At 47.4% G+C, this 27,657-nt stretch overlaps 3 protein-coding genes across 15 annotated transcripts; 2 read left to right on the forward strand and 1 right to left on the reverse strand.

Moving 5' to 3' along the window:
• Positions 1-278: 278 nt before the first annotated feature.
• Positions 279-4,235, forward strand: RSPO1 (R-spondin 1; the record flags this gene model as incomplete). The annotated part of the gene is made up of 5 exons (XM_080632422.1): positions 279-372; positions 1,973-2,164; positions 2,933-3,082; positions 3,303-3,491; positions 4,078-4,235. 5 exons carry the CDS (start codon positions 279-281, stop codon positions 4,233-4,235), a joined length of 783 nt encoding a protein of 260 aa, XP_080488548.1.
• A 6,373-nt stretch (positions 4,236-10,608) lies between these two features.
• Positions 10,609-27,592, forward strand: GNL2 (G protein nucleolar 2). Of its 13 annotated transcripts, XR_013958241.1 has the most exons (21): positions 10,609-10,801; positions 10,887-10,971; positions 12,105-12,313; positions 12,641-12,780; positions 14,097-14,281; positions 14,727-14,793; positions 16,083-16,241; positions 16,799-16,912; positions 17,647-17,775; positions 18,468-18,572; positions 18,680-18,838; positions 18,988-19,095; positions 19,408-19,841; positions 20,487-20,566; positions 21,248-21,342; positions 22,273-22,319; positions 23,148-23,306; positions 23,379-23,469; positions 25,688-25,862; positions 26,113-26,182; positions 27,478-27,592. XR_013958241.1 is itself a non-coding variant. In XM_080632257.1 (19 exons), exons 1-18 carry the CDS (start codon positions 10,738-10,740, stop codon positions 23,452-23,454), a joined length of 2,415 nt encoding a protein of 804 aa, XP_080488383.1. In that variant the 5' UTR covers positions 10,609-10,737; the 3' UTR covers positions 23,455-23,469; positions 23,801-25,612. The 13 variants fall into 13 exon arrangements, 6 of the variants coding, with proteins under 6 accessions (XP_080488383.1, XP_080488382.1, XP_080488385.1 ...); XR_013958242.1 differs by lacking the exon at positions 25,688-25,862 and having other exon boundaries at positions 27,478-27,591; XR_013958243.1 differs by lacking the exon at positions 25,688-25,862 and having other exon boundaries at positions 21,251-21,342; positions 27,478-27,590.
• Positions 23,279-27,362, reverse strand: DNALI1 (dynein axonemal light intermediate chain 1). The gene is given in 6 exon segments (XM_080632271.1): positions 23,279-23,450; positions 25,220-25,384; positions 25,671-25,849; positions 26,503-26,672; positions 26,767-26,879; positions 26,882-27,362. Coding segments are annotated over 6 exon segments (1,008 nt in total). The 5' UTR covers positions 27,227-27,362; the 3' UTR covers positions 23,279-23,414.
• Positions 27,593-27,657: the final 65 nt, after the last annotated feature.

A 27,657-nucleotide genomic window follows, 5' to 3' on the forward strand; every position in this document is an offset into this window, starting at 1 on the left:
GCAAGCAGCTAACGGTCGCTGCCAGAGCCCCCCGATGGGACTAGAGCCAAGCTCCTGCGCTCCTTACGGGGATGAAGGTAGAGCCATGTTACCTGCTACCTAAGCTCGCTGTCGCTGATGTAGCTTGTGGATATGGTCCTGTACCAGGCTCCGCGCACAGACTCTCAGCTCTGATCCCGCCCGAGACGTTTTAGCAGCGGCAGACAGAGATCCCCAGCTGTGGAGCGGGCTCCTCCGACCACCCTGCGACCGAGGGGCTGCAGCGCTGGAGAGTTACTATGCAGCTTGGACTGTTTGTGGTGGTGGTTTTTCTAAGCTCCATGGATCTAACGGGCAGCAGCAAAGTGGTGAAGGGCAAGAGGCAAAGACGAAGTATGTATGAAACGCTTTCCTTCTCTACTTCTTCTCGTGGTGCTGTGCGCTTCGGGCACACGGTGAATGCGTTTTACCAACACAGGGGGGCCCTGGGAGAACTTGGAGCAACCCTAAATCACACTCCCATTCAGAGATGTGCATTCCACTGCCCCACATTGGACCCGACACAGGCCAAGGGGTGGCCCAGTGCAACCCCAGGTGCGTGGGGGTTCAAGCACCCCTCCAGCCTGGAGGATGCTCGGCTGGTCCCAGCTTGGGGCTCCACGCAGGGCAACCGGGCTGCATCGGCGCAAGAGCAGCGGCACGGGTTTGCCCTCGTTTATGTAAGCTCGCTGCTAGAACTGTTTTACATTAAAACTGGTTTAAATTAAATTATATAAAAATGATTTTCTATTAAAACTGGGACTGCTGAGCCCTGTGAGAACAAGGAAAACTTGACGTCATGGCTAATGCTATAAAGTGCAATTTCCAACGAGGGCCCAGTTTATACCTTTGCCATAGAGGCAGACCTTGGCTCCGCGGCCCAGCGCTGCAGGAGGAATGGGGCCGCATCCCCTGGGAATCACTCCATGCGAGGGGCCAGGGCCCAGAATCTCGAGGGGACATCCCAGAGCAGAGCCAGCAAACCCCCTTGCATTGAGGATCCGCCGGGATGGGGACCCCCTCTGTTTTCTGTGTCACTTTCCATGCCTGAGGACCCAGCGATGGGGCTGGGACAGGCAGCAGGGGAGCTGCCAGGGTCTCAGGTCACTGGAGGGGGAGAGGAAAGCTCTCCTACCTCTTGGTCTGGCCTGTGAACACTGTGGTGCTCCGCGCTCTCTTTTGAGGGGTAGTAAACGTGGTATTTGAAAGAATACATCTTTTTAAATCCACAGCTTTTCTATAAACAAGGACACTGCTTGCATAATAAACTAATAAAAATAACCTGCATTCTAGCCTGCAAAGAATGCTATTGGTTTCAAAACAAGCAGCATTTTTATATGATAATTAAAAGCAGAAAACTCTCTCAAGACATGGGATTGAGTATTTTTCTTGGACTGGATTTAGGAGCTGAGAACACATCTCTATTTTGGGGGCAGTGAAATCTCCTGCACTGCCAGATATAGTTAACATAAGCAGGGTCACAGCGAGATCTAGCTCGAATGCAGCCTGGCTCACAGCACAGCACAGAATTAGCCAGATGGTTTTGCTCCAGCACCCCTTGGCTCTGGTCCCTGCTTGTCCTGCACTGTGCCCATGGCTCGGCTGGGGTGGCACTGCCTGCTCCAAGAGGGGACATGGCAGGGATGCGCTGGTCCACCCGGACACATGTCCCCTGTGGGTGTCTGTGCAGCGGGAGACAGAGCTGGGACCCTCTTGAGCTGGTGGCTCCTTCTGGGTGCTGCTGCTGCTGCTGTGACCCTCACGCCTGTGCTTGATGCTGGTGCCTGTGGGCATTGGGAGCGGTGCTGGGAGCACATCAGTGCAGCAGGACCCCGGCCTTTCCCTTGCCCTGGTCCCTGCCCTTCCTGACGGTGTTTTGGGGTCAACCCCAATGCGTGCAGAGCCCAGCCATGCACACAGGCACTAATCACTGCCTCTCCTCTTGCCTTTCCAGTTAGCACCGAGCTGAGTCAAGGCTGTGCCAGAGGCTGCGACCTCTGCTCCGAGTTCAATGGGTGCCTGAGATGCTCCCCCAAACTCTTCATCCTTCTGGAGAGGAATGATATCCGGCAAATTGGGATTTGCCTACCATCTTGTCCACTGGGATACTTTGGCCTTCGCAATACAGACATGAACAAGTGCATCAGTGAGTATGGGAGGGAATGGATGCAATGCGGGAGGGTGGTGTTGCTTTGAGGGGCCGCCTCCAGCGAGGTGAGATGCTCTGCCTGTATCAAAGGGCAGAAGGTGCCGATTAACCCAGGGAATAACCCCATAATTTATGCTGTCAGACTGACCCTCTCCTTCTCTATGGGGAAGAAGGGGAAGATGCTTTCAGCTTTTAAGGTACTGCTTGCACAATTACCTTTTCCACCTCCTCTGCCTGTTCGTCATAGCCAAGCACCTCTCTGAACCATGATCCTTGGCCTGGGGCTGCCTCTTTCAGCCAGAGCAACAGAAAGAAGCTGGACATGGAAAAATACAATCACTTCCCTTCAGTTTCACGCAAACCACCCTCATGGCCAGATTTCCATCTAACCCCGACTCTTTGCAGCCCATGTTGTAGCTTCAGCTGGAGCTGTTGGCACGGGACTTCATTCTTTGCACCGTCCCACTCTGGCTGAGTGTTGCTCAAGCTGAACACCAGCCCAAACCTTTTCCACCCTGACCTTGATTTGAATCTGGCAGCCGCTGCTGCTGCCTATGGGAGCCACAGCACAGTAGCTCTGTCCTGTACCAGGGAAGGATGCAAAGACACAGCCAGGCCTGGCAGGACATTCAGAGACTTGCCCTGGCTGTTGGCAGAGCCCTTGGGGCCAGGAATGAACTCTCCCTAGCAGTCAAGAGCTTTGTGAGCTCTTTGTTCACATCAGGCTTCATGATGCCTTTGTGGTTGGTTGTTTTTCCCCCACAGAATGCAAAATTGAGAACTGTGAGTCCTGTTTCAGTCGAAACTTTTGCACAAAATGTAAGGAAGGTTTGTATTTGCACAAAGGGAGATGCTACGTCACATGCCCCGACGGCTACTCTGCTGCCAACGGCACCATGGAGTGCAGCAGTCCTGGTAAGTGATGCTTGGGCATCTGCTGGGTTCAGTTGCATGAATTGCTGGAGTGTGGGTTAGGGGATAAAACAAACCCCTCAGAGACAGTGGCAACAAAGGGGGTGCTTGAAAACTTAGGAAGCTGCTGGGGAAATGCACATCTATCCAAGCCTAAAGTGGGGGAGAAGCTGATGGGGCAGGGAAATGAGAGTTACCGCTGGCCTTTCTTGTTATCTGGCAGCACAATGTGAAATGAGTGAGTGGGGGCCCTGGGGGCCCTGCTCCAAGAAGAGGAAGCTCTGTGGCTTCAAGAAGGGCAACGAAGACCGAACGCGGCGGATTCTGCAGGCTCCCTCCGGAGACGTGTCCCTGTGTCCTGCCACCACGGAGGTGCGGCAATGCACGGTGCAGAAGAGCCAGTGCCCCGAAGGTGAGCGCACACGGAGTCACAGGATGGCTTGGGTTGGAAAGGACCTTGAGATCATCCAGTTCCAGCAGCAAGGCAGCTGAGCAGCCAAAGCTGGATGCCTGTGCGCTGCAGGGGTGGGAGTCATCTTCTCCTCTCCCAGAGTGCTTAGGTCTGTGCTTTTCCCAGGAATTAGAATGTTTTCGGGATGAATGGTGGTTTGCTCATTCTCTTATGGGATGGACAAGATTTGCAGCTGGGTTGAGTGCTTAGAGCAGTGACTAACACCACTGTGGCCAAGCTGTCCCTCTGATGCACATGGCAGCGTTAGCTCAGGGGCTTGGTATGCAGCCCCGGAGAAGTGCAAGTGTTCACGCTTCTGCTGGAGACTGGCGATTACAAAGCTAAATCCAGATTTGATCCTTCTTCCCCGTTTGTATGTAGGCAGCAGCTCACAATGCAGAGCACACACTGGCAGATAGGGCAGCCCTCAAGCACCTCTGTGCATGGGGATGGGAGCAGGGCCTGTTGGCCACCATCAGCAGCAATGGGCTATGGGCTAGCTGGGTTCTGCTGGAAAGCCTCATGATGCCTCTTTGCTTTGCTGCAGGGAAAAGGAAGAAGAAGGAAGAGCAAGGAAAGCAAGATAATGCGAATGGGAACAGGAATCGGAAAGACACCAAAGACGCTAAGTCTGGCACCAAGAAGAGGAAGAGCAAACAGAGAGGGGCTGCGGTCCTCACCACGTCCGCTAGCCCTGCCCAGTAGCTGTCCCTTTATGTCACCTGATGGCAAGACTTCATTGCTGCTATGTATATGAAAGCTTTATTGAACCAGAGCACTGCTACACAACACATACACATGTCCAGAAAGACAGACATATACTCCCCGACTGACCCACAGACCCAACAGAAACCACATACACAATGCATAAGGAGGCTGCACACACCCACACCACCCAGGACCATGGAGGTACGCTGCTGAGAAGAGGAGTGGGAGCGCACACGGAGGGACGCTCCTCTCCCCATAGCTCCACAGGCACGCTGCGGGGAGGAGAGGTGGAGTACGAGTCAGTGGAGGACCCAGAGACTTCATGACCAAAGGCCTCAACTCGAGACTGGGTGCATGGCCCCAGTGCAGCACGGCTGCAGCCACAGTGATGAGACTGGACCCATGTGGCCGCTCTCCCCAGCCTGGGACCCTGACTCACACAAAGGCAGTGGCCTCTTTCTCTTCCCCCTGCCCTTTATCTTGTGTTTTAAGCTGCATGACTTTATCATTGCGAATACATGTTAAACGGTTGTGGCAAGAGGTCAGTGGTATCTGCCCTGAATCTGCTTCAAAAAGAGTTATTTCAAATTAAAAACAAACAAAAAAACCCCCAAAACCCCCAAAATGACAACCAGCTTCCTGAGTGTGTGGTTCATGCCTTGGCCCCTATGGAGGCTGGTGTCCCACAGGACAGAGACTCACTTGTGGAAGGGAAACTCACCAAAGCTCTAAGAAAAGCAAAGATTACATTGCCGGCCGCACTGCAGCCACCCATCAGCCGTCCTGTGCCCGCAGGACCCCAGCTGTGCTCTGCGGAGCCCCTGAGGACTGAAGGATGCTGTTAACATGCAGCAGCTTGAGAAAAGGAAAGGTTACAACAGACCGCAGGCTGTGGAAGTGCTGTGACTCCGCTCCTACACTCACAGCAGCAGGACTCCATCCCGGGCTAGGGACAACGCTTGTCTGTCTGTCCAGACACCACGCAGGCGCGTAGCAGGAGGGAAGGCAGGCAAAAGGGGAAAGCACAGTTTGGGCTCTGCAGAAGAGAAGCACACTGTTAGGATTGTTAGGAACTACTGGTCTGCATGGCTGGAATTCCCTGGATTCAGCACAAAGTGCTCCTGCGCGGCAAGAGCCGACAACTGGGTCGAGGAACTGGTATGAGGACCGTGCGGGATGGAGGCTTAGTGAGACCCGTGTGCTTCTCTGCATGGAGAGCTCTCCCCTCAGCAGTGTCACGAGGTGGCATCCTGCTCAGTTTCCCTTCTGTTGTAAAATGTGCTTCCTCCATATAAATGTGTGCAGCCATTTCATTCCTCTAGAGTTCAGCAAAAGCCCTCTGGTCCTGAGGGATGGAGTCGGGATGTGCGTGGGGTGGATCAGTGACGTGCTGCTGAAGCTCCTCACTTCCCTGGTAAGGTGATGGGCAGGGAAAAGCTCACCCCAAAGCTAAACCTGGTGAATACAACCTCTGCTGGTGGTTCATGGCACCCACTGAGGACTCAGCACCGGCGGAGGACACCTGAACTCTCCCCCCTTCACCCCGGCTGGTTCAGCTCAGTGCAGGACGTGGAAGCTGCACAGTTGTTCCCGCTCCGGAGCTGTACCAAGCTGTCCGTGACTGCTCTGCTGGCAGCAAAACCTTTCAGCCCATCATCCACTTTGTGTTTAAGTAAACAAGAAGCCGTTATATCTTTTAAAGGGGATTCCATTTCAGCACAATGATAAACGACCAGCATTCCAAGCAGAGAGAGAAAGAGGTTCTTAAAAGTCATCCTTTCGAGTTGTTTATGGATCATGTTCAAACGATTCCTGAAAGCCTCCCAGCTGAAAGATCCAATCTCACTCGATTCTCTAGGCTCAGCTAGCCTGTGAGACGAGTATTTTGTTTGTGCCATGGTGTTGCATGTAAGCAGAACCGTTTTTCCCTTCCGCTTTTTAGCAGCAATAATCAGTAACCCTTTCATGAACCTCAGCTTGCTAATTCATAAACAACTCCTTCCTCCCTCCTGCTGCAGTATCTCAATCCAGTTCTCAACAAGGATTAGGGGAAAGAGAAGAGTGCATTAGGAAGGTTTGATACACAGAGGCTCTGTTAACCGACCGGATTCCCTTCCGTAACTCATGGCAATATTAGCACAATGATTTCAAAACTAAACTGCATGTAACAGATCAACACAACCTGTTCTATAGAACTCTCTAGAGTTTTCTAGATAAACTGACAAACTACTTCTGTCATGGCCTTTTCTCTTCTTTCTTCCCTTTTCATAGCAAAATGGGAAGAAAAAGGGCCAAAGGCAAAGGAAAGTTTAAAATGCGTATTAAGAATATCCAAGATTTTTTCCGTATGGGTGATTTTGAAATTAAATTGTTTTAGAAAAATTAGGAAAAAAAAAGGATTAAAAATAAATCCAATTTCTTGGTATTCAATCAGCTCAAGATTTGTGCTGGTTCACTTCTGAATTTAGAAATATTTTGCCTTTGACCAATGTGATTTGCGCACTGAGCTCAACAGTACAAGCCAGAGACTTCCTTACATAGGCTGGTGTCATCTCAACTCACATGCACACGAATGCTCTCTTTCAGCCCACCAAACAAGATCCGTTGTGGTGTTCTCTCCATGGCATCACTGTAAAATACGCTTCTTTAAACAAATAAATAAATACATGGGTTTGCTGAACAAGCTTTGTTTGCTTTATTCACCAAAAACTGGAGGGAAATCCCAGCTCTAACCAAAAATGTCCAGAAAGAGAGAGCCTTTGGGGTAATTCATCCCATGCAACGGGGGATAAAGGGCGATGGATAAAATACTAACAGCTTACAACTATGGGTTTGGAACTGTTTAATTTCTATCTCATTCGTGGAGATTTAGGAGCTAAAGCAGACAAATTCCACCAAACACAGGTTGGTTGTATTATGTTCTTACCCTCTCTGTGTAATATAAATCTGTATTTTTCATCAGCTACAGTCAAGTTAATTGGGTGCACGTATACTCCTCAAACAATAATTTACCAGCTTTCTACCCCCATGGAGATGGAGGCAATGTATACATTTTTTAGTTCATGTTTATGTTAAACAGATTTCTCACTCAGAAGAAATCTCTGCTTTGATTAAAGGAAACAGAGCAGGAGAGTAAAACAGGTTATCCCTAATGCTACTATTTGGATTACATTGCCTGAGATCACTAAAAGGGAGATTTTACAGGTATTTACAGATCGTACTGAGTCAATAGTGTTCACAGAGAGAGATGTTAGGCATAATCAGTTTAAAAACTCTATTAAAATTATAGAAATACCAGCTGTATTTAACCAGTCACCAGAAATAAATCACACCAGTGGCATTTATACACATAATATATTATACCCAAGTGAATGCCAAACCGCTGTTTAGATGGAGCTGCTTGCCAGAATCTCCATGATTTTTGAAGAGCAGCAGGATCTTAGTGGGAAAACAGAGGCAATCGGGCAGATAATATATTGTTATTTACTACACAAGCTCAAATGCCTGGTTAGAACCCGGCATTTAGGCCAAGAGGCCATGTCAAATCCTATGCCACACAAAGCTAATGTTCAGCTTTCCACAAAAGAAATCACTTTTCATGACTATTAAATCAAATCACAAAAGTAAGCATTTGTACATAAATGCTTTAGCTTCTATTGCTAGTAAGCACTTCATTCCTGTCAGAAAGATTAGACTTCTCCTCCCTCCACCTTCCTCCTATTGCTTTCCATCACCATTTCAGGAAGTCCAGATCCAAGGCAATGATATCTGGGATCGCTTTGTTTTGTTCTGTTAAGGATCCATCAAACCCGGAGCTTGTTGCCAAGGAGCCCTGCCTCAACTCTTGCGAGCTCTATCCCTGAAAACCCATTCCTGAGGAGCTGAGTTGGGAAAACTACCGTGGTGATAAACCATCTACTGTATCTTCTGGCAGTGCTTGGGATGATTTTGAATGCTGGATAAGAAACCAACTTCTGTCCTTGTGTTCTGCAGGGAATCACTGCAACAGGGAGAGCAAGATGGCTGATGTTGCCTTTACCCTGTTAAAACCAAGTAGCTCAATTCCATGCTGAAAAAGTTCTCTGAGTTCAAGTCCAGTCTTGTTCTGAAGTCTTGGAGATCTACTTTTCCTTCATTTAATTGACAAAATCTGTAGATCATACAAGGAAGACAGTCCCTGCCAAAAATCAAACATCACTAGTTTTTAATAATACAATGGGAATAACCCCTTAGAACATATGTAATTATGGCAATGAGTCATTCCAATGGCATCACATAACCGCATTCACTGGGATTTTGACAAGGAAGAGGCCACATAAAACTCAAAGTGATTTCCTTTCAGGCCAGTCATGCCAATGGAGGCGAGGCCGTGTGGCAGATCTGACAGGCTGGGCTTCCATCATCGACCCCTCTGTCTTGTCGGGCACACAGCAGGGACAAGATCCCACTGCAGGCAACTCAAAAAGAAGAAGAAAAGAGAAGTTAAAAATTGAAATGGGAGGATGCATCAACAGCAAATGAAAAGCTCGTGAATCATAAAGCAGCAAAAAATGAGTAAAGTAGGATATCTGACTGGTATGTGAACAGATACACAAGTAAACAACCACAGCTACAGAGATCCTGCGAGTCAAATACTGACTCTTAGCCCCAGCAATGCAATTTTGGTCAGGAAAACCAGGGGAAGAGAGGGCAGCGTAGCTGAAAAGATGCATTGATTCCAATCTGAATGCAATTCCCAGATGTTATCAGGAGAATCTGTTCTTGTGACAGCAAATCCAGGCTCGCAGCCCACTCCGATCGGGACAAAAGGGCTCACCATGAGCAGAGTTGGGGACAGCGGTGCTGAGACCTCTCTGTTAAGCTTCCAATGTGGGAATTCAGCAAGTAACTCTGAGGCATTACCAACAGAAGTTCTCCACGACACAACCTCATGTCTAAAGTGAGCTATTTCTACTCTTTCACATAAAGAGACAGCAGTTTTCTGGATGCGCTCCAAGATTATCTTGCTAACAATAAAAAGGGTGTTTTCTTAAGGAAAAGGAAGAAAGAGTGGGGGAGAACAGAGCAAGGATTACTCAACTATTTAGTCTAAAAACTCTGAAAATCAAAAGCATCTTCTGACAGATTGATATCAACTCTAATAGAAAACACACTTGTCCTGGGAAAACTCTGCTCCATGAGCCTCAAGTCTGATAGCTTCAACAATTATCTGCAATTTGGCATTAATTTCTTAGGCCCACATCAATGTGCACTTTTTAAATGCCTAAGGCACAGATAATTCTAGTAAGAGAGAAAAAAAAACCCACCCAAAAGACATCATAGGCTTAACCAAAACAGGCTCAACATGAGACCTCCATCTTACAAAACATCTCCCAAGTCTCATTAAGAGGCTGTTGTATTATGCATTACCTAAAAGCAAAAAGCTGAAAAGCATTAAAAGAACAAAATCTCAGCAGCTCTGTTATTGTTCTGGATTTAGAGGAGCATTAGCAGAACTGGGAGGAAATGGAGCAAGCCGTGAAGGCTCTGCTGCTAATAAGGGTTTAGGAACAATGGGCCAGACCTTTGTTTTGGGGGACGATTCCCCAACGTGCTGAGCAGTTTGGCCCCAGCCCAATCTCTGGTCTAAATTAACACCGTTTCAGTGGAGCTTTGTTAATTCCCCCTAGGTGAGGATCTTTCCAATCTCTATTAAAACCTGGCAGTAGCACGGATGGAGGCTCAGCCTTCAGACACTGCAGTGCCTGTGCAATTCTTTACATGCACACCAAAACACTGATGTTATTCCTCAGTTTAAGAAGCCAGTAACCCAGCAATGACCCTGTGTGCCCATGAACACCCCAATGCTGCCCCGTGCATGTGAGTGTGCTCCCACCAGCACCTTACACCCGCAAACCATCCTGTGATCGCCCTCATTCACCACGCATGGGAAGCAGCATAAATGCCGAGCTCCCAAATGATTCTTATTATGTTGCTGTGAACAAACATCATTCCACAAACAATGAGGGCTGCTCTGCCAGCACCCTCGCTATTACAGCATCCTCTGCCTTTGAACCGGCCTGCGGCCCTCCCCCTGCCCTGGGCGGAAGCCCCGCACACACAGCAGCGGCCCAGCCGATGGGACCGCCTCCCGCCGGGGCCTCCGCTCCGGACGGGGCCTTGTGGCCTCTCCCTGCCGCGCCCGAGGGCGGGTGGTGGCGGCCTGGAGCCGGGGAGGCCCCGGGAAGAGCCGCGGGAGGAGCGGGAAACCCAATGGGGAAGCGGGGGGGCACCGGGCGGGGACCGGGCCTGGGCCAGCCGCACGCGTCGCCATAGCGACCGGCGGGCACACGTGATTGCGCCTGCGCAGGCGGAAGACGGAATCAGCGGAAGTGCGTCATGCCGCGGAGCTCCGCACGCCGGAAGTGGCTTTGCCACCGCTTCCTGCCGGGTGCAGTGCGTGTGGTCGTGGGGCCGTTCGGTTCTTCCAGTCCGTGGTGAGCGCGGTCTCGCTTGCACCATGGTGAAGCCACGCTACAAGGGGCGCAGCACTATCAACCCCTCCCGCGCCAGCACCAACCCCGGTACGTACGTTTGGGGGGGACGCAGACCGGGCTGTGCCGGCCCCCTCTGGACCGGGCCTGACCTGGCGCTGTTTTGTCTCCGCAGATCGCGTGGGGGGCGCGGGAGGAAACAACATGCGGGACCGGGCCACCATCCGGCGCCTCAACATGTACCGGCAGAAGGAGCGGAGGTGAGCGCGGCTCGGCCCTAGCCTGGTACCGGGAGCACGGCAGCGAGCAGGCGCCAGTAGATGCGGTGTCAGTACCGCTGCCGGCCGCGCCGTGCGGACACCGAGGCCTCGCTGCGCAAAGAGCGCGTTTCTCAGTGCAGACCCGCAGTGTGGCCTCCGGTGCTGGTGCGCTCCGGCTGTGGCAGAGCAAAGCACTGCTCGAGTGGAAGGTGTCCCTGCCCGTGACAGGGGATTGGAACTGGATGAGCTTTAAGCCCTCTTCCAACCCAAACCACTGTGATTTGTCAGTGTGGAGCTGCTCTGTGATGTTTCCTGTCACACCATGAGCTGAGAAGCCTTATCCTGGGCTGTGGTGTGTGTCAGGGAATACAGCTGGAAAACACATGGTGCAGAACATCTGGTGTGATCTCAACAGAGGTCATGAGCCCCAAAACGTCCAGAATTCTTTCATTTCCCACAACAAAACCCAAAAGTTCACCTCAGAATGTCCAAAAAGCCTGATTTCCAAATGGCTCCTTTGTTGTGAGATGTCCCTTCATTGTGCTTGATTGTCACTGGCTGTGGAGCAGCTCCCACCTTGTAAACACATGGCTCGGCCGTGCTGTAGATGCTGTGGGGCTTTCTGGGGTTCCTGGTTCAGATTGGCAGTTGTGTTTTGTTTTGCCAGATTTCACTTTGTTTTGAGAGCAATCTGGGGAATATGTATTAAAAAAAGAATGAAATTGCTAAATTTAAGCCAGAGTCAGCTTGGAAATTATCTTCTGGTGAGCGTCCTGCACCAACTGATGAGTAGAGCTGATGGAAAAGTTCCACATGAGCCCATGAGGGAAGGAATTGCACTTTGGTGCCTTTTGCACCCCAGTAAATCATTCCTGGTCTGACACAAGCAGCCATCATGAAGAGCTTGGTCAAACTGGAGTGAGACTTGAGCTGTCATCACTTCTTCTGGCCTGGTGTTTGAGTTAATGAGCCTTTACTGGCAGCACCATCCCTGCTGAGGATCTCAGGGGCACCAGTTCTCCATGAAGGATCTTTCTGGATGTTGTGAATGTATTTGCGGTCTAGTGAACCGCAGTGCTAGTGGTGTGTGTACTGCTCTTGCATATTTACACGTGTTCTCATTTTCCACTTAGAAACAAATATGGTAAAGTGATCAGGCCTCTACAGTATCAGTCAACAGTGGCACCAGGCACCGTTGCAAGAGTGGAACCAAATATTAAATGGTTTGGTGAGTTTCTTCCAACTTCAGACTCTTCAAAACTGTTGCTCTCTGTGGGTTTGGAGGGTGTTTGTTGCAGAATTGTGGTCTCGGTGCTGTGCGGGACAGGAACTGGAAACAAAGGTGAAGGACCGTGTGTGTGGGCACACGTGGACCAGTACTTTGGGTGTTTGCTTTCCACACACTCCTCTAAAGGGTGGTTATTCTTTGCTCACGTTGTGCTTTCTACGTGTTAAGTGTCTCAGGGATACTCTTAATGTTTTCTTGAAGTGAAAGAAAGGGATTGGCTTGTTTATGCTTATTTGGGGTTTATCTCGGGTAAAAGCCTCTGTTTCTTGTCACTGGTAGTTCTGATGCCAGACAAAGCATTAATACTTTATTAGCATCCCAAGGTCTCTGAAGCAGTTAAGCTGAGCAATGGTCAGGTCCCATGTGTGTTTTTACATGCAGGAAATACTCGTGTGATCAAGCAATCATCCTTACAAAAGTTTCAAGAAGAAATGGAAAATGTCATGAAAGATCCTTACAAAGTGGTCATGAAGCAAAAAAAGCTGCCGATGTCTCTTTTCTATGATCGCATTAAACCACATGTGGGTATTGTTCATCTGTACAGATACATTTAGTATAATGGCTTTACACTGAACAAGGGGAGGCTAAGATGAGCTCTTAGGCAGAAGCTCTTCCCTGTGAGGGTGCTGAGGCGCTGGCACAGGGTGCCCAGAGAAGCTGTGGCTGCCCCATCCCTGGCAGTGTTCAAGGCCAGGTTGGACACAGGGGCTTGGAGCAAGCTGCTCTAGTGGAAGGGGTCCCTGCCTGTGGCAGGGGTTGGAGCTGGATGAGCTTTAAGGTCCCTTCCAACACAAACCATTCTATGATTTATCTGTGGGCAATTGGGTTGTCTCTGTTCCATCTGGTGTAATGTCTTCTGGAAGCATTGGAAGGGGCAGTTGGAGCGGCTGACTTGGGGAGGGATGTTTTTGAAAGCCTAATGCTGTAGACATCGAATGTGAAGCCAAAGAAATTGTCTATTACTTCCCCCTTGTTTGGGAGAAGATCTGTTGTTTATTAGAAATTCTTGTTAGAAAACTTATCCTCAAACATCCCAGGTCTCAGTGGACCTCCTTAGAATACCTGCAGCAGCTTGCCACCCTCTGCTCTAATGCCTCTAATCGTTTGTGTGACAGAGGGACCTTTTTTGAGGAACCTTTGTACCACAGGCACTCTCGTGTGATGAATTTGAACTCCAGTATGTGCTTTTTATCTCATGCATGCAGCCTTCATTTCTGGTACATCAGGTTTTAGTTATTACCAGGTTTCTTTCGTGATGTCTGAACTGTTATTTTGGACCCTTGTGAGATATTTTTTCAGATGGAAACTTCCCAGGTTTATGTCATAAAAATGTTACTTAAATGAAGGGAAAAGTTATAAGAAACTGAAGTGTGCATTACCAAAACAAATTGCTTCTTTCAGCAATGAATTGTATGCTGTTCCAAGAAAAGTTGGCATTCATTACAAGGCTTTAAAATCTACAGTTTTGATTGTAATTACCCCTGACAAAAATCTGTGAATTTGGCCAGATTTATGCACTTGTTAGAAAAATAAGAAATGATCAAAGATAGCAGCTGAATTTTCATCATTGTAGCTTTAATTACATTTGACATCATTTATGGGGAAAGAACTGAAGCATAGCTCTTTGGCAAGTGCAGTGTGTTTTGTTGCTTATTAAATATCCACTCTGATGTTTTTCAAAGATTAAGCTGGAGAACTCAAACATTGTTAGGAAAATGCCTGTAACTCTGGTTGCAGGTTGCAGAGTTGAGCTGAACTAAGGTCTTGTTCCCTGCATGTCACGAGAGATGGAAAACATGGTGCTTGTGGGGGTTTTTATCAACCTCTTTTTCCTTAGACTTCCAGAGTTCACATTCTTGACACAGAAACATTTGAAACAACGTTTGGCCCCAAGGCACAAAGGAAAAGACCAAATCTTTCTGCTAGTGATGTGCAGTCTCTGGTGGAGAATGCTGAAGCCTCATCAGGAGCTTATGATCAGGGCAAGGACCGAGACCTGGTGACAGAAGACACTGGTGTAAGGTAACTAGAAAGGAGAAATGATTTGTTGTTTCCATTTCTGGAAAGCCAGCTCCATTTCTAAAGAAGTATCTGGTCCATCCATGGACACTGTTTCTGTATGAAGAGAGGGAAAGTGAAATTAGCTGAATTTGGCATTTTTTAATCCTGTTTTGCCCTGTGTATTTAACCAAATTGTTGTTTCCATGAGATTCTTGTGGCTTTATTCATAATTCCGTCCTCACGTTTTGGGTTAGATAAGGGTCTAACCAGTGGACAGGTAGGGATCTTTGAAAGAGGGCATGTTTGTAGGATCTTTCTGCAAGGGGGAGGATAGGGAGAGGGAGCTGAATCCCAGCTGTCTGTTACTTGGGCCCCATCTCCTCTTTTGTCTGTCAATGGCTGTAGAGAAGACAACACTGTAACCTTGTTATTGTGGCTGCTGATGTCTCTGGTAATCTACTTCCAGGGATGAAGCACAAGAGGATATATATAAGAAAGGACAGTCCAAAAGAATCTGGGGTGAGCTCTACAAGGTAAGCAACGTTTATAATCTGCAGCAGTCATGGCTGTCAGCCTTTACAGAGTGAGGTGCTTCAGCGCAGCATTGCATATCCTATACAGCAATAATCAGGAAAGCTCTGAAAGCTATTTATTGCTCCAGTAGCGAAGCTTTGGTACAATTGGAATTTGCTGTAAAGTTTCTTAGAAATGTTAAGGCTTTTTGATGCAGAGATGTCCTGAGTTTGTCATTCCCTTGTGTGCTTCCCTGTCAGCCTACTTGAACTGACTGACTTGAAACCATACACCCTTTTTGTGGTACCAGTACAGTACATACACACAGAAATAGCCAGCTGTAGAGGAGAGCAGAGATTCAGTTCAAACATCTGACTGAGCTTGTGTTCCACTGGAATATGTATCCTTAAAATAGATGATCCAGAGATGGACTGGCAGGGCAGTGGTGTTAACTCCTTTTGGATCCCTGGGACTTCACCACAAATAAACCAGCCACATGCCCTGAAGTTTCTTCGGACTAAAACCATCTGGCACTTTGATAGGGTCATCTTTGGAGGGCTCTGACCCTCAATTCACTGTGAGCCATGTTGACTGCTAGAGAAATGGAGACAGAAAATGAATTAGGACTTAAAGAACAGTTTGTTTGTGTGTTCTCAGTGACTGTTAGGTGTGGAAGTGCTTGATTTTCTGCTCTGAATTTCTGGATGTGGATTAAAACCTTTTCATTTAGATCTGAAAGCCCTGGGAATGATAGAGCCAAACAGATTTCAGTAAAACCCTGCCAAAAATGCAGGAAAATGCTGTGAAACAAATCCATTTGGCTTGAAGCAAGTCATAAAATGACAGCTCTCTGCTGGAGATGCTTAGTGGGCTAACAGCAGGTTCCTCCTTGGTTGTGTGTTTCATATTGGTCCAGAAAACATACTTTATATCCTGATCCTTTCTGAAATGGCAGGGTTGAATTGCTGAGGAATGGATGGTGAACACTGGTTTTCTTCTGCTGAAGCAACGAATTTTCCTGTGTGGGTGCAGTGTTTTCTTTCCCAAGTGTTACAAGCATCTTCCTGGTGTGTAGAACAGGTAAAAGCTATTGAGGTGTCCAGTCTGGATTTGGCAGGGAGTTGGAAGAAAAGTGAGTAGAGTATCAATGGGTGTTAGTCTGAGCTTCACTGTTCTGTGGGGAAGTAACTGTTGATTGTGAAGGATACAAGGTTTTAGATGCAGTTCAGCAAATAACTAGTTTTCATTTTGAAGGACAGATATCTGGCTTTCTGTAAAATCCTTTCCTTCTGTGTGGTTTTTTTTCCAGGTTATAGATTCATCAGATGTTGTTGTTCAAGTTCTTGATGCCAGGGATCCCATGGGTACTCGCTCCCCTCACGTGGAATCTTATCTTAAAAAGGAGAAACACTGGAAACATCTCATTTTTGTCCTGAACAAATGTGATCTTGTTCCTACCTGGGCTACTGTGAGCACATTCCTACTTGTTATTTCATGGACCTTCTTTGTTCCTTTTGTAGCCTCTGCTTTAATTCTGTTGCCAGACCTCATTCTCAAAGTGCACAATATAACTGGGTCAATGGGAACTCGCTGCTTGCCTGCTATAAAAGTAACAATTACGATGTAAATCTGTCCAGGTTTGGCTGAGTTGAGCAACCCTCACCAGCCACAAATTCTCTACTTCCTCTGTCTGGATTTAACAGTTCAGCTGATGTCTCCAGAGTATGCTAAATGGACGTGCACGTAAGATCCATATCCACCACAGCTGGTTTGCTTTATGTCTTTAAACTAATTAGTTTGAGCAGTGAAGGCGTTTTTGGGAAATGGTTTGTCTTTTATAAAAACAATACTGAGTGTGTTTAGCTATTGCCTTGCTGAAATGCCTCAAAGGTTCTTACACAGCAGTTTTCATAGACAGTTGCATTTGTACCCAAGTGAAGATGCTGCGTACTTCTGCTCCTAAGTAGGTTGTTTCACCACCTCCACAGCACAGGGTTCCTAACCAAGTACTGTTTTCCTCTTTAGAAGCGCTGGGTGGCTGTCCTTTCTCAGGAGTATCCAACGCTGGCTTTTCATGCCAGTCTCACAAACCCTTTTGGCAAAGGTGCTTTCATACAGCTTTTAAGGCAGTTTGGAAAGGTATGGAACCATTCGGGGGATTTCTATTGTTGTTTGGGCCGTGGGGGTTAGTGTGGAGTCTTGTGTTAGCATTTGGGGTTCAGTACATTCTCTGTGGCCATGCTGTCAACAATTCCATAAATAAAGCTCCCCTCTCTGGAGAGAAAATGGAAAACATTCCTTTAAATACATTCAAAGTGTTTGTCAAACTGAGGAGATCCAGAAAGAGTGGGTTTCACCGCCAGTCTGGCCTAGGTTTCATGTAGACAGTGTCTCATAGACACTCCTAGGTCTCAGCTGAACATGTAGAAGAAAGGAACATATTTCACTCCCATTCATGTCCCGCATGTATGTGTATTCTGTTGAGGTATTCTCCTTTTAAGTGTCTTCATTTATCCAAGAAAGACACCTTCTGTTGTCTTCAGATTACTGTCTCTTCAAGCCATATCTATATTCTGTCCTCTCAAACCTAAATGGTTTCTAAATAAGGTGTTCACAAGTAATTTTTGAGCAGCCAGGAGCACAAGGGGATTGCGTCTTACTTTTGAAATAGCAGATACTTTCTTCACTGCTTGGAGTTCTTTGGTGGCAAGTTGGTTTTACCCTTATATATTTCTCTTGATAGAAGTGAGAGCTTATCTCATTTTTTGATCTGGTGCTTTAGGAGTTCTCTTTGCCTTTCAATATAGAGGGAACAGTAGAACTGTAGTAACTTTGTCTTTTTGAGGTGTTAAAAACATACTCTTTCTTAACAGTTACACTCTGACAAGAAGCAGATCAGTGTGGGGTTCATTGGTTACCCAAACGTTGGCAAAAGCTCAGTGATCAATACGTTACGGTCTAAGAAGGTCTGCAATGTGGCCCCTATTGCAGGGGAAACTAAGGTAGGAAGAGATCCCTCCATTAAAGATACAAATTAATTGTGTAAGTGTATTGTCAAAGGCAGACTTCATATAAAATTAGCTCAATGACATTTTCAAGTCTAGCTCTTGAACTGTCTGGGCTACGTAACTGTGAGTCTGAGCAGTGGCTGGTCGACAGTCATTGCTCTGAAGCATTGCTGCTGGAAGCACTCTTGAGTTCCTGCTCTGCCTGCACTGTAGTGCTGTGATCCGAATGCTCAGCTTGCCCTGGCTCAACGTCTGTGCTCTCCTACATCAAATGAGTTGGGTTTATTTGTGCTGTCAGGCTCTGTTAGTGCTGGTTTTCTAACTCTCCTCAAGAATGTGCCAGTAAACAAGAGAACAGAATTACAGGAATCTTCTTTGCTAGCTTGTTCCTTTTACTCCTAAATGTCACAAGTTACGGATCATGGAAGAAGAAAACCATGGAATATCAGTTTGTCGTAGTCGTAGTTTCCTCGCCTTATTCCTGTGAGTTAATAGTTGGATGTAAACACCATAGGAATGGCTTTGAAACAAAAGGAGCAAGGTGGGATACACCTTGACTGGCTTACAAAGTTACATTCTGTTTCTGTTTGTTAATACCAAGTTCCTAAGTCCTGTGTATTAAAACCATGCATTTAAAAAGCAGAGTGTGGAAGGAGGTAACATGGGGAACTACTGATCTCTTTCAGGTGTGGCAATACATTACCTTGATGCGGCGGATTTTCCTCATCGACTGCCCAGGTGTGGTTTATCCATCTGGAGACACAGAAACAGACATTGTGCTGAAGGGAGTGGTATGTGTCTGTGCAAAATGCTGGCAGATCTTTGCTGGTGTCGGTGGGATGAGTTCAAAATGAATGCACGCTTTCCAAAGGGTTGATATTCCACCATTCATTTTCAGGTTCAAGTCGAAAAGATTAAGAGCCCTGAGGATCACATTAGTGCCGTGCTGGAAAGAGCCAAACCAGAGTACATCAGAAAGACGTACAAAATTGATTCCTGGAATGATACAGAAGACTTCCTTGAGAAACTTGCTTCTAGGACTGGAAAACTGCTAAAGGTGTGACAGTGTTGTGTATCTGCAGGCTGGAAGAGCTTGTGGCCTGTTCCTGACCAAGGAAAATAGGAATATTTCCATTACTTACATGTAATAGAAGGCTAGTATACCCTGCAAACATGGACATCAGTTGTTACTGGTTTTTTTTCCAGGGTGGTGAGCCTGACCTGCAGACTGTGAGCAAGATGGTTCTTAATGACTGGCAGAGGGGCAGAATTCCATTCTTTGTGAAGCCACCGAATGCAGAAGCAGGTCCCCAGGTTAGAATGTGATGCTTGTGCCTCTTCTCACATACTTGTTTTGCCTCGTGGACTGCCATGTCATTTGGGCAGTGCATGTCTTGGGCTCTGCCCAGTCTGGTGATTCAGGTGACACTCACTTGAATTTGAGGACCAGGCAGCAATGCTTTTTGCAGAGATGTCTGATCATTTTACACCACCTCACTGCCAGTCATGTCAGCAATTATCCTGTAGTTAGCCTGTCATCTGTCAAAGAGATAAAGTGGAAATCGCTGGAAGAGATGCTGGGCCAGACTTTGTGAATAATATATCCATTACATTCTTTCTTTCCAGCCTCCTGCATTGGCAGCAGCTGTGACATCAAGCCAAGATAATAATGAGGAGAAAATACCTGAGTCCCTAGAATCAAGTGTGGAGGCAGCAGAAGAGAAGAATAATACAGACACTGAAATCAAGCAGCTTATGTCCCATGTTCGGCAGAACTTTGGGAGGATTAATGTGGCACCTCAGTTCTCAGAAGAAGACCTGGTTCCTGTAGATGTGCCAGGCTTTGATGAAACAGACAGTGATTCTTCTGGAGAGGAGGAAAAGGAAGAGGAGAAAGAGAAAAATGAGCAACATCAAGACTTAGTAGAGGAGGAATCGCAGGTGGCTGTACCAGGTGCCAAGGAGAGCTCTAAAGCAGTTCTTAAGGCTTTGGATGAGAAGATTGCAAAATACAAAAGATTTCTGGATAAAGCCAAAGCCAAGAGATTCTCAGCAATCAGGTATCTGAATCTGTTCAGTGACTGACCTATTTCACAGGGGGAAAAGGGTTAATGTGATGCTGCTGTAGTTTCTCTCCATTCATGACTTGCTTGGCTGGTTCCGCTGTGTTGCCACACGCAAGCTGCCACAGCTTAATATATTTTAGCCAGAAAAATCTGAACTTTGCTTAAGCAGCAGTTTGGTTTTGAAAGATTATTTGGAGAAGTCCTATTTAGCAGCATGACAAAGTGCTCTCTCTTCTGGAAAGCTGCTACTTAGGCTATGCAATAGCAATCTGTTGGTTTTCTGGGTAGCAGCATCGGATCTCTCCTTGATGTTGGGTTCTTCCCTGAGCAATACCAAGGCTGCTGTCCTACCTGGATACACCAGCTAGGTCTCCATGCACATGCATCTATCCTAGCTCTTTCAGCAGGCCCTGTTTTAGCAAAGCTCATTGTGAGGATTGAGATGTCAAGGTTAAGGATTACGTTTTGTCCCTTTGTACAGCACACAAGCTCAGTAACTCCAGAGACGATTACTGTGAGATGGTTTTTAGGTGTGAAGGCTGTGGCTTTGCTGCTGGGATCCACTGAAGACTGATTGCATCTCAGAGGTGGTTTCACTCTGTTACAACATTCTTTCATTGCTTATTTTCTCTCTTGCAGAATCCCAAAGCAGCTGAGTGAAAAAGTGTTTGCAAAATCCATGCAGAAGTCTGAAGAACCCAAAGAAACTGAAGACAGAGGTAAATCAAGATTAGTAGATGTCCTTAATCTACATTTGGAAATGCTGTAAGCATGAGAAGAGAGTGAGTTAGGGGGAGAAGCATTTGTTAGCCTCTGATTGCAAGTTTGGTTCCCTAAAGCCAGTTAAATCTTTCCATAGCTACCTTAAGGGCTCCCTGATGACCTTTGCTGTAGCCTTTCTGTAGACTTGTCTGTATAAGTCCCTCTGTTAGAGAATGAAGGTGGAGACAAATGTTGCATTTCCAAAAGAATGGTGCTATGGGGAGCTTATGTTCCCCATGGTGTAATGTTACACAGAAGGGAGTGGAGGGGGTTTATGATGTTATAAAAGCACAGCAATACTCCAGGCTATAGGATTTACTGTGGTGACTTCAAGAGTCTGTGGCTTCAGTTTCCATCGTAAGTTTGATTAAAGGCAAAAATTACGTGGGAGAGCCCTATTGTGCCAGGACTGTGAAGTTCTTCTGGACTTGCATGGGGCTTTAAGCAGTCTCAAGGGCAGTTTCACAGTACTAGTGAGTGATCTTCTGGTGAGGACCTTGCATGCTGTTTGTGTAGAAGCTGTTGAAATACAACCAAAGAATGCTTTGCTGAAGTAGATGGAATGATGACCCCAGTCTTAAGTCCTGCAAGCAGATTGGTGTTTTGGAAGGTGCCCCAGTAGTGATCTCTGCTGTTAGCAGGCACCACAGAGAAGACAAGAAAAAGGAAAGCAGAAGAGGAAGATGATGATGATTTGGGTAAACAGCCATGCAAGAAACTTACATCCAAAGAAGTAAGTGTGTTTTCTTGTAGTACAACAAATGTGCAGAGTTCTAGAGCTGGCTTTTTGTATACGTAGGTTGACCGTTACCATGTAAGGGCTTTGAGACTGAACACGAATAGGAAGGAGAAAGCTCAGGGACTGTGGCTGAGTGTCCTGGTTTTGGTGTTCGGTTAAACCACAACACTGAGGTTGGGTGAATGTGAAGACACGATGACTTGCTGCTGACGTGCAATGTGCAGGAGCATATTCCAGCTGAGCATGGACCCATAAAAGGTTCCAGCAGGTAACCACAATGGAAAGAGTGTTGAAGGGGAGACTTCTGTGTGGGTAATGGTTCTGCTTTTGGTGTTAACTGGTGCTGCGAAGAGAGCAGGGTCTAAATCCTGGGAGATGAGAGAATGTGGAAGTAGATGAGCAGTCCCGGTCTGTCTTCAGAGAAAGCCACTGCTGGTTTCCATTCATGTTATAGTCAAGCCTAAACTAATTCCAAATAATTACATACCAACTAATATTGTCTGCAGGACTTCGAAAGGGATTTGTAAGTGAACTTATATGGTGTGTAGATGGTTTTTAGGGCATTGCTGTGGGCTGTTAGGACAGTCAGAGGGGAGCAGATGGCCGAATTGTTTGTGAGCGTTCTGTCACATCATCTGTTGAAGACCTCTTTCGTGCCTGTGCAGATCACGTTGCTTCTTGTAAAGAAGCTTTTGTAAAGATTAAAGTTACCTTCCTTTGTTTAAGAGCACGGGTAGGTTCCATGTAGATGTCCATATGTTCACATCAGTCATATTTCCTTTGAATTGATTATGTTTAAGGTATGTGGAATGCAAAGTGAATGATGTTTGAAAGCTGCAAACGAATCCAGGCTATGGATACTGTGGATTTGCTAATGTGTTTTGCGTGTATGTATTTGCTAATGTGGTTTGTGTGTATTTGCAGAGAAGACGAGCTGAGAGGCAGCAGCGCTCCAAGAAAGTCGGAGTCCGGTATTATGAAACTCACAACGTGAAAAATAAGAATAAGAACAAGAAAAAAACTGGCTTGGAGGGACAGAGATCAAAGCCCCCAAAACCCAAACATAAGCAATAATTGCTTATTCTATTAAATTTTACATAAAACAGCTCTAGTATGCAGTGGCTTTTTTTAATATGAAACTTGTAGTTCCCATTCAAAGCCCAGTTTGAGTTGTCTGCCTCGTTCCCAGGAGTAGCATCTCACTCTTTGTTTCTGCATCATCTGAAAGTCCTTTATGCAGTTGGAGATCCTGGTATTTCCACATCCCCGTCTGAGGCCAGTAAACACTGCATTGGCAAAACAGCTCCTGAAGTGGTATTTAGTGGCGGTGGCTGGTCTTGTTTGTTTGATTTTTCTGGAAAAATTCAGATTTATGGCGGTTTTTCATGTAATTACAGTAAATTCTCTTTCCCATGGCTGTTTGCCGGGTATAACCAGTTAGTTACACAGGTACCTTGAGTGAAGATTGCATTCGCTTCCACTGAGCAGCATTGCCTGGAATGGTGGTGTACCCCTTTGTTTCATTAGAAATAACCATGTATTTCTCATCCTAGTTACTGCTAACGGCACTGGCAGGGGATTTTGATGTACAATTAACACCAACATGCACCTAGTCAAGGAAACAACCCCCCAGACACCCTGCCCAAGAATTACCTGACTTTGATTCGTGGTGAATGGGACTTAAATTTACTGTAGATGCTTTGTATATGGTTTCTCATATTTTATATGACATTTTCAAAATAATAATGTTACAGAGATGCTTGCATATAGAAGTGTTTATTGCTTTGAAGGTCATGTAGCATATTACCAACAGGCAAGTCCCAGCCATGCTTGCTGTTCAAAGAGCTGAATGCTGAGACAGCATTGAAAAAGGGTGCAGCAATTAATGAAGCTCTTGAAATTCAACTCTTCAAGAGACAAAGAAGGACAGAACACAATTGTGCTGCCTTCGGTTACCAGTAAGTGAAAATTCAAGCTTGTTTTACGAAGACAGCTCTTTGTTACTAATTGCAAACTTCTTGCTCTGACAGCTCTTCTGAATGCTGCCTGGAGGATAAGAACAAAATCTACTTATTTGGTGCAATGATGCTTTCAAGTTGTGCCTGAAAAACAAACGAGACAGTAAGTCAAATTAGATTCAACCTAAAAAATAAGCCCACGTTGCTGTACAGTGATAAATTATCTGTTTGATATTCAAAGCAAGGAGCTCAGGGATGCTGCAATACTTTAAGAGAAGCAGGCCAGAGTTGTTTTTTTCCCTGAGCTATCCCATTCCTTAGTACACATTTTATAAATTAGCTTTTTGCTCTTGGCATACACACTTGTTGCATTCTGAGAAGAAAAGAGCTGGCATTGGTTCCGTACAATGAAAGAGCCGTTTAATAATGTAAAGCACTGAAGAGGAAATTAAATAAAAGCTGTTGAAACAGTGGTCCGAATTCTCTGATTTCAGGCTGGACTATGTTAGCTAAATTAAATATTTGGCTCTCTGGCATTTGGAACACAAACCCTGGAACAAAAGTATCTGGGAACAGCAAGTTTTGCAGTTACTGAGACAACTTGACGCCCAATTAGTAGATTTATCGGAGAGCTACTCGTGCTCGGGGAGCATGTCGTGTGTGAAGCATCCAGGACTCCTGGGTTGTCCTCTTCTAGAGCTGCCATGAAAAATAAATGACAGCAGTGTATCCACAGCTGTTGGAGTACTTCAGGAAACATGGATTCTGTGGCAATGCATATTTGATCTAAGAGTTTCTCCATCTTGCACCCTAGAACATTTCAAGAAGGCTTGAAGGAGTCAGTGGTTTAGAAAGGAGAAACTGTAGGGTGAAGATAAGAGCAGCTCAGTGTAAAGGAAAAAAGAATCCCAGACTGGTTTGGGTTGGAAGGAACCTCAAAGCTCATCCAGTTCCAACCCCTGCCACGATCAGGGACACCTTCCACTAAAGCAGGTTGCTCCAAGCCCCTGTGTCCAACCTGGCCTTGAACACTGCCAGGGATGGGGCAGCCACAGCTTCTCTGGGCACCCTGTGCCAGCGCCTCAGCACCCTCACAGAGAAGAGCTTCTGCCTAAGAGCCCATCTCAGTCTCCTCTCTAAACGTTCTTTAGCTGTATCCAGAAACATTTAACGTTGTTTAGGGTAACATTTTGTCTTTACTCACTGGGATTTTTTCAAAAGGAAAGTAACGAGCAGAAGCTGTTTTCACCAAAGCAGCATGCACAAAATTGCTCCTGTAATGATTTAGTCCCTGCTGCGTAAGTACACAATTGTTCCTATTACACAATATTTAATGTTAAATGGTGCAGCTTGTTATCAGGGAATCAACTGTAATGGCCAGCAGCAAAGGAACAAAACATCTCAACTTGCCTGCACTAGATTTTCTGATTTGTAGCTGGAAAGGGGTGGTGCTGACATTGTAACCTCACAGTCAAGTTACGCAGGAGCAGATTTCTAGAGTACTGGTCAAGTTTGAAGCATCTGACTGTAACAATTCATCATTTTCTGAACAAATTCTGCTCTCTCCCTGGCAAACGTGTGTGTATGAGTAGAATTTGGGTATTCTCACCTGCTGTTTGCATCATCAGGTTTACTGATAGTGACCAGTTGCTGAGTGAGTAAGGAAGCACCGAATGCGAAAGCACTATTTTTCCCATTTCAGTGAGAATTTAAAGGAAGCAGAACATTAATGCCAACACCTCCATAAATGTAACACTTCTAAACCCGTAAGGAGAAAGTTATTTCTGTGTCTTTCTAACTACAAACTGAGAAGTGGCGGTTGGAACTAGGTGATCTTAAGGTCCTTTCCAACCCTAACTATTCTATGAGTTTTACCATTACTACTTGAAATGGTCTTTTTGTTTTTAACTAACCTTCAGCTGCTGATTGGTTCTTTTCAGGAGCTGCACCTCTTCAGTATGTTTCTTTTCTTCTATCTGCCTCCTTTCGTTTTCCCGTTTTTCAATGGCTTCACATTTAGCTTTCTGGTCACTCACTTGGGCTTCCAGCTCCCGCTTTTCCTCTTCTAGCTCTGCAATCTTGAAGAAGAGTATAGATCCCTCAAGTTTTCTTGGTTAATAATCAATATTCAGTTAAGATGGGACAGAGCTCTACATTGTACAGTCTTTATCATGTTCCAGACATAATAGCACATCATTTACTCAATGCAATTAAGCTCTAAGAAAGCAGACAAGTATTCTGATGATCTTTACTGCCATCCAGTGGCAATAGAAATAACTGGTTTCATATAAAACTTTACATGTACTATCCCTATGCTGTATCACATGCAGAAAACTACATTCTGGAGTGAACAGCCCAACTTACTCTTTTTATCATGTCAGATTTGCCGTGCTCAGCTTGCAGTGCCTTCCGCATGCCAAACGCAATGCTGCTCTCGTACAGCGTCTGGTAAGCAGCGATGGTCATTTGGATTTCATCCCTGACCCGAAGCAGCAGCAGTCCTCGCTCGGCACAGTTGATCGTGACTTCTCGGATCAGTTCATCTTTAAAGAAAGGGTACAACAGTCTAGTTAGTCATTTATCTGCGAATGCTGGATCCACACAGGGCCCAGAGCTTTGTTGTCTTTCACCCGTTCTCTGCACCAAGAAAGCAGCGTGGATTTAGTACAGATAGTAAAATTACTTTCTTTTGTATGCTGGCATGTAAAAGCAGAGTGGTGGTATAGAACCTGTGGTCACAACAGTGATAGTGATCCACTGACGCTGTAAGAGCAAGCGCCTAAAACATTGTAATGATTTCTTGCAGGGGAAGCTTACAGAAGAGCCAAGAGCCTCCAGAAGAATCCTGATCAATCTCTGCACCATGGCAGCAGAGTGTAAGTCTTTAACAGTTATACAGCATTTCAAGTTATTTAAAACTATTGGGTTAAGTACAACTAAGGGATTTTTATGCTTGTTTGCAATTTTCACTGCTTTACAACATGTCTTTCGGGTAACATGGTCTGTATAGAAGCTGACAGCTTCAGCAGGTGCTGACGGGTACCTTGGCCTGACCCATGGATCCCTGACAAGGAAGGCAAGGGCAGTGTGCCCTGCCCTGCCTGGTGGTCACTACCCTATGGGCTGTGTTAAGCCTCCTTGGAGGAGGAGGATAGCGGCTGGGGCCTGGCTGTGAGAGTTGCAGCAGGGCACTGACCGAAGCACTGCGAGTAGAGCTCCCTGCGCACGGGGCAGATGCCGGTCTCCCGCGCCTGCCTCTGCTGCAGCCGCAGGTCCAGCTGCTCCTGCAGACGAACAACGTCCAGGCGGGTGCTGGGCGTGGTGGACACCTCCTGCACCCACAGCGTCTTGTCCTCCACCCATTCCCTGCCAGGAGAAGCACGGGGTGTTACTGGGCACCCCGGGGCCCAGCCGGGCGCTGCCAGGCACGGTGTGGGGGGGGGAGCCGGGCTCCGCTCACCGCGGCGGCAGGATGGCGTTGAGGAGCTCCTGCGTCTGCTTCCCGGGCTCGGCGGCCGTGCGGGGCGGCGGGACGGGCCCTGTCGGGGCGAGCGGCGCCGAGGGTCTCGCCTGCAGTGGGGGGGCCTGCGGAGAGAGCAGAGCGCGGTAGGCAAGGGCGGGGCGGGGCCCTCGGGCGGCCCGGCCCGGCTGGTCCCGCTCACCCCGGGGGAGCGCTTCTCCGTGCGGCGGCAGATGAGCACCGGCGGGTTGTACCGGAGCAGCGAGTCCGGCGACGGGATCATGGCGGCCTCGGATGCTGTTGTCGCTATGGCAACGGCGCCGGGAGCAGGGCGCCTGCGCGGCTGGGTGCGATTGTGCGCAGGCGCAGAACTGCCGGAGGGCGGTGCTGTGCGTGGCGGAAGTGCTTCCGGGCACCGGAAGTGCGGCGCACTTCCCTTTGTGGCGGCCGGAGGCGCCATGGAGGCGGAGGCCGAGCGGCGGCGGGAGCGGAGGCGCCGGGACGTGGTGGTGAAGGCCGAGAAGCGTAGCCCCCGGCGCTCCGCCTCCCGCTCGGCGAGGGGCAGCCAGTCTCCGCCGGCCGAGGAGCGGCGGGGCCCGGCCGGGCCGCGCCAGGGCAGAAGCAGCAGGTAGGGCCGGGCCCGGTGGCTGCGGGCCTTGCGCGCCGCCCGGCCCGGCTCCGCTCCTCATTCTTGCTGTCGTTGCTTTAAAGGTCACCCAAAAGGAAGAGCAAGTCCGGGCGGAGGAGCCGGTCCCCGCGCGGCAGGAGGAGCCGCAGCCCGCACCACGCCGCCGTGAAGGTGAAGCAGGTAATTGGCATGGTCGGTAGCACCGAGGCCCGGTCCTGCCCGCGGAGGTGTTAGCGGGGCCTTGCGCGCTTCCTGGCTCTGTC

The sequence above is a fragment of the Psittacula echo genome (assembly GCF_963264785.1).
Source record: "Psittacula echo genome assembly, chromosome: 21".
NCBI lineage: Eukaryota > Metazoa > Chordata > Aves > Psittaciformes > Psittacidae > Psittacula > Psittacula echo.